This window comes from Pygoscelis adeliae, unplaced genomic scaffold (assembly GCF_000699105.1).
Source record: "Pygoscelis adeliae isolate BGI_AS28 unplaced genomic scaffold, ASM69910v1 Scaffold226, whole genome shotgun sequence".
NCBI classification, from domain to species: Eukaryota; Metazoa; Chordata; class Aves; order Sphenisciformes; family Spheniscidae; genus Pygoscelis; species Pygoscelis adeliae.
Genome location: NW_008824983.1, coordinates 3,848,134 through 3,853,852, shown reverse-complemented (window position 1 = coordinate 3,853,852; position 5,719 = coordinate 3,848,134). Strand labels below are relative to the sequence as shown.

The window sequence follows — 5,719 nt, the reverse complement described above, 5'->3', positions numbered from 1 at the left end:
CTCATCTAATCCTATATACCTGGGGCAATAAGCCCCAGCGGTACTTTTCTGCCCGCTCCAAAAAACTGCAGAAGTTGACCTAAAGATTCGCGCTGGCTCCAGCACAGACCTCTGCGCTCTGTATAAGCATCATCCGCTTACCTGCGCTGTATGCGCAATACTGCAATCGAAGCACTGCTGAGCTGTAAGTGACTTTCTCATCTTTCTCTCATTTCAGGACAAATGCTTGAGGAAACTCTCCAGTGGGCTTTATACGTTTCAGACCTACCTTCAATACGTACAAGAAACTTTTACCAGTGAAAAGCAAAATGTTGAATCGCTGTGCTATAGTACAGAGCACCTGGCACGCACCATAAGACAGATGGTGAGTTGGTTTTAAATTCACTCCGATAATTGTTACGGCTTAGCACTGTTGTGTAGTCAGAGAAATACTGATGCTACGTGAAGCTGAACACTTCTCACTTTCATTTCTCTCAGCGGAAACAGGTGATGGTTCCTTATGCTCAGATACTTACCCTTAAGTAAGGGTAGACTTGCAGGTTTTACAAGCTTTTGTTTTCTTTTCTTAAAGAAACAACTCTTCTTCCTACTTTCTATTGTTATTTCTGATTTCCAAACCAACAATTAAATGCATCATATTGTTTTAAGAACAAATATACTAACGCTGCCTGGCTGACAGAAATAAGGTTTCTCAGGGAGCTTGTTCCCAGTTGTGGAACTGCAGTTCAGTCCAAGCCTTCTAATGTTGCAATCCCCTGAGAAGTAGATATAAGTAACTTTTTTTTAAAACCCACATAAATAAAAGCAAATACATTTTTACAACATTATTAATCTTTAAAGCTCTCCAAAACAAACTCTTAAGCCAAGCTGTATGGTATATTGTAGCTTAAAAATCAAGGAAGACAGTTAAATTCAGAACGTAAGTTAATAACTTGACTAAATAAAAGGTGCTGCCTATCGAAAAGCACACATTTTGCTTGTAATCATGATGGAAAAAACCTTCCTTCTTTACAAACACCCGATTTGCTTTTGGTTTGGTAAACTAAATACTATTCATTTCTCACTATTTCTGACAGTTGTTTTCTATGTTTTGGAGAGCTTTGAGAGATCACATTTCAAAAATTCACTTCATTCCTGCAGTTCTTAATCACATTAATAACCCTTAACATGAATACTTAGTCATCAGGGAAACTATTTGCCTGAGTAAGAACCAACCAGGTGAGTAAGGACCGCAGAATTAAGAGCTGCAGAAATCTCAGGGCATTATTTGCTTCACAGTGGTTTTTGGCACCTGAAAAGCCCATTGTGTGTCTGCCATACCTTTCCTAACACATTTATTTATGTCCATTATTCTTTAAGTGAAAGGGAGCTGAACTGCTTTTTTCACACTGTACTAGCCAAGAAGAATAGTCCCGTCATAAGACAGCAACTGACTACTGGCTTCCAACTTCATATATGACTTTGTAGAAAGTTCGTTTCGTAACTGGGGGAGCCTAGCCTTTTTGGAAAATCAGGATGATCGAGGTAGTTGGGACAGGCAGAATTAAACACAGTGATCAAAAGCGAAACTTGTACTTGTAGAAACTACAGAGTTTTTGAGAAAGGAAGGAGGCTTGATCTCCAGGTTGGAAATTTTTCTTTACGGAAGAAGTCTATCTGCTATTTAAGGCAAGGAGAGCAAGGACAGAATCTGTTACTTGTGGTCAGGTAGATCCATCAGCACGATAGCTATCTGGATACCCAGATACAGCCCTTTGCAGGGTTGTGTGATCAGAATCCACTGCTAAGTAGTCTGGACAGAAAGAATATTCATATCTTACTGAATTTCACAAAAAATATATTCCAGAAGGAGGTGCACGTGCTTTTGTCACTTGTTAAAGTTTAGGAGAGATCCTAAACTCAGGATGAAGCAGATACTTTACTGTTAGACTTCTAGACCCCAAGTCACCCAAAGCAGCTCCATGCTTTGGGTGAGCAACTCCCATTTTCAGAAGTCACCTACCCACTCCGCGGGACAAGTTCTTAAAAGGCATTTGGGTACCGGTGCCCAGCGCTGCCAGTCAGCATTAGGTACATAGCTCCTTTTACTCATCTCGCTGTTAGGATCCCACACATCAGTGAAAGTTGGTGACAGTCTCCCACATGCCTAAATGCCTGGAAAGTAAGAATTAAGCAGCTAAACAAGTTTGACATCTTTGGAAACTGTTAATCTATTATGAAATGTGAGAGTACTCCAATGTCACCTAATTAACTTCTGACTCGGGACACAGCAGCCAGTACAGGTTAGGACGAATCATGTTCGGCACTTCCCCAACTAACCACGCGGTCGGCAGACAGCAGGAGAGGTGTATCGATCTGTTCAGTGCAGCGTGTTGGACCACGACGCCAGACGTTGCATTCAAACCAGAAAAAGTGGTATAGATCAGCCAAGGCCCTTTGATTCTTCTGCAGTGATCGTAGCAGGCATCAGGGCACCTCAAACCCCACCGCAGAAGCGGGGCTGTAGGGAAGCACAGGTCCCAGGGAGGTCTGTCGGCAGCAGTACAGAAACGTTGGATACGCAGCTGGTCAGGAATGTATTCTACACGTAAACTGATGCTCTCCAACAAGCTCAACTACAATGTTTTAACCGGGGCACCTCAATATTTGTCTTTTTCACAGGTGATAAACCCCGATGAAGTGATCATCCCAGACTCAGCTACCCAGGAATCCCTCCGCGCAAAGCTGAAGTCCGATAAGACCTGGATAGAGAAAATCACCATCCACCTCATCCTCCGAGACTTTACTTCATTTATGGAGAAAACCGTGAGGGCTGTTCGCTATTTGAAAAATACCAGGAGTTTCAGTGTCTGAATGTTTTAATTCAGGCACAATCCTTTGTTACAAATCTGTCATGTGGCAGATGACAGTGTTGTTCTGTTTTAAGAACCAGAAATAGTAACAATGGTTTGCATTTATATACATTCTCATTTCCTTCTAGGAACCTATTTATTGTATTTAAAAATATTTATTCATTTCTAATGTTTCCTATTTATATTTTCAATATTTAGAAATAATTTAAACAAAGGACGTATTTTATTTCATTTCTAATGGTACTATTCAGAATATCAACTTATTTAATATGTATTCAACAACAAAAATATTTTCAGAAGGCAGAAAAACTTGTATAACTTACACTTAAAATATTTGAGATGTTATTTATGACTTATTTATATTTTTAGAACAAATAAAAGCTGATTTAAAAAAAACTGGTTAACCTGTTTGAACTTTAAATAAGACTAAGGAACTCTACTGTATCCGATTTTTAATACTGGCAATTATCAAAATAACCACTTTCAAGAATTTAATCTGTATAATTAGGTCAGTTATCTACATAGCGCATACATACACACATACACAGACAGCTTGAACAACATATAATTCTTAAAATGGGATATAAAGGAACCAGACGCACTGAACACGGCCCTTCAGAATGAACACGATAAAGCATCATTGCTCTTGAGAAACAAATGAACGAGTCCCCTATATTTAATAAACAACACTCCATTGTAATGTAATTGTTTTTGAGCAGATGCTTAGAAGTCAAGTGATCTCTTTTATAGAGATTACCATAAAATGGTAAGATAACAAATTAACAGGCTTGACATGAATACTGTCATCTGATTAGACTTATTGCTGTCATCTGATTAGACTTATTGCTGTCATCCAAGGGAATTTTCCAAGTTTGATTAAATAACTCTCCCGCCTCCCCCAGGAAGCAGAAAAAGAAAAATCTTAGGCTCTTTCCTTAGGTGATATAAATCAACATATTGCCGCTGAGATGTCAACGACTGTTGACGATCTAATGCATGTCTTTTTTCAAGTTATATTCCATGCTAGTGGGATTCCAAGCCACATAACATGAATGCAAATTCTTGAATACTGTAGAGAAAAAAAAAAAAAAAGGAACCTCAGCCTGAGTACCAAACCGCTGAAACCATCTCACCACCTGCTTCATTGTGGCTGTGCAGGTACCCGGTATACCCAAACTCAGAGGAATTCCCAGCACACACAAGGGATGCAAGCAGCAGGAGGCCCCTCGAGCTTTGTCCCTACAAGTGGTGGAACATTAATTACCCTCTCTCTTTTGCGCGGCAGGGTGGTGGAGATGAAAGGCAAGCCCTGGAATGTGGATAAGGATGTCAGTAAATTCTCCTCTTCCTCTGAGCGATCTGATCATCCACACACGCATTCCACCGCTGGGGATGCCAAAACAGTGACCAGTCCACCCAGAGCCTGCGTCTCAGAGGCTCAAAACAAACCAAACCACGGCTTTGCCCAATATGGTAAAACCAACATCTCGAGTTGCGCGACATCTCAAGAAGGAATGAGGAGACCTCAGGGTGGTCACTGTCAAGATGTCTGTGGTGAATGGGGTTTTCCTCGCAAGACGTAAGATCCTGCTTTAGCTGTCCTAGGAGACATAGGAAAGCCTGGTCGGACTTTCAACAGCTTACCTTCACAGAGATTTTCTTAGTGACCATTTGGTTAGAGACCGTTCTGGCCCTTATTACGTCCATAATAGCTATGAGACCCAAATATGGATCCCATGTTGGACCTTTTCAGGACTTTATTACTACTACGTGAGAACAGAGGGGGAAAACAAAGAAGGAAAGACAGACAGACCAAAAAGAAAGGCATCTCCTGGTTTCACCTCTCCCAGTAATGGGTTGCCCAAGATCACCATTAGTTACTATGTACACTGCAGCTAGACAAACTCACACTGATTTCCTCCTTGAATTCCTGCAGGCATCTAAGATACAGGGTACTGAAATCTCGCGCAATTGATAGACAAGCGTCCACACTTCCCACCAGCACCCTTCAGCTGGTGGCCACCCCAGGTTGTCCGCCACTCTGGTAAAGATGTAAATGCTACTACATTTTAGGATGCAGAAGATGAGCAAAGATCACCGCTTGCTGGGAGGGGAGGTCAACTTCAAGTCCTTCCTGGGGTGACGGGTATCGCCGATGCTGCCGCTGAGCTGCCAGTATTTTACCTGTGGCTCCTCCACAGCCACCCGCAGTCCTCAGGGTACTTCAGTGCAGCAGCTGCCTTGCTGGCCATCGCTTTGCTGTCACTGTGCCAACTTCAGGGACTGTCCCCAGAATAAGCACCGCTTGCTGAAATCTACACACACTGGCGTCTGTGGCATGTGAAGACTCGCAGTGAGGAATTCATATGGAAGTTAGAGGAGAACTAAACACTGTTGAGCATGTTATAGAGCCTCTCAAATTAACCAACTTATCATCCTTTTTCCAGTTTGCTGTGTAGCAAGTATTTTACAACAATCAATAAACACACACGGACATTTATTTTAGCTGGCAGACCAGCACAAACACATAAAAAACCAGAACAATAGTAAAAATGAGCATTCCTAATTCTTATAAATCAATCCTCAAAAATAACTGTGCTACTTTTAGCAACAGTGAAATACCTCAACGCTCCTATTGAAGAGAGCTCCTCCTGACAGCTAACTCACTGAGCAAGGCAAAAAAAAAAAAAACCAAAAAACCCAAAACGACCTGCTAATAATTGCCTGTAAAAACTAGGAAACTACCCAGCAAAGAAGCATTTTGGCTGTTGCTGTACAGGACCAGCCTCTCCCCACAGGTCCCAGCTAGCCTTTCCCCATGTTCGCATTGCATCCCTACTTGTTAACCTCACACAGAGATTTCAGAA

At 41.6% G+C, this 5,719-nt stretch overlaps 1 protein-coding gene across 1 annotated transcript in view; it reads left to right on the top strand.

Moving 5' to 3' along the window:
• The window catches only part of IL6 (interleukin 6), a 10,633-nt gene extending 7,625 nt beyond the window's left edge, over positions 1-3,008 (top strand). Inside the window, exons 2-3 of the mRNA XM_009325764.1 lie at positions 218-364; positions 2,662-3,008. Of these exons, the coding sequence (XP_009324039.1) occupies positions 218-364; positions 2,662-2,853 (339 nt within the window). The 3' untranslated portion in view covers positions 2,854-3,008. The remainder of the gene's footprint in view (positions 1-217; positions 365-2,661) is intronic.
• The last annotated feature ends 2,711 nt before the right edge of the window (positions 3,009-5,719 follow it).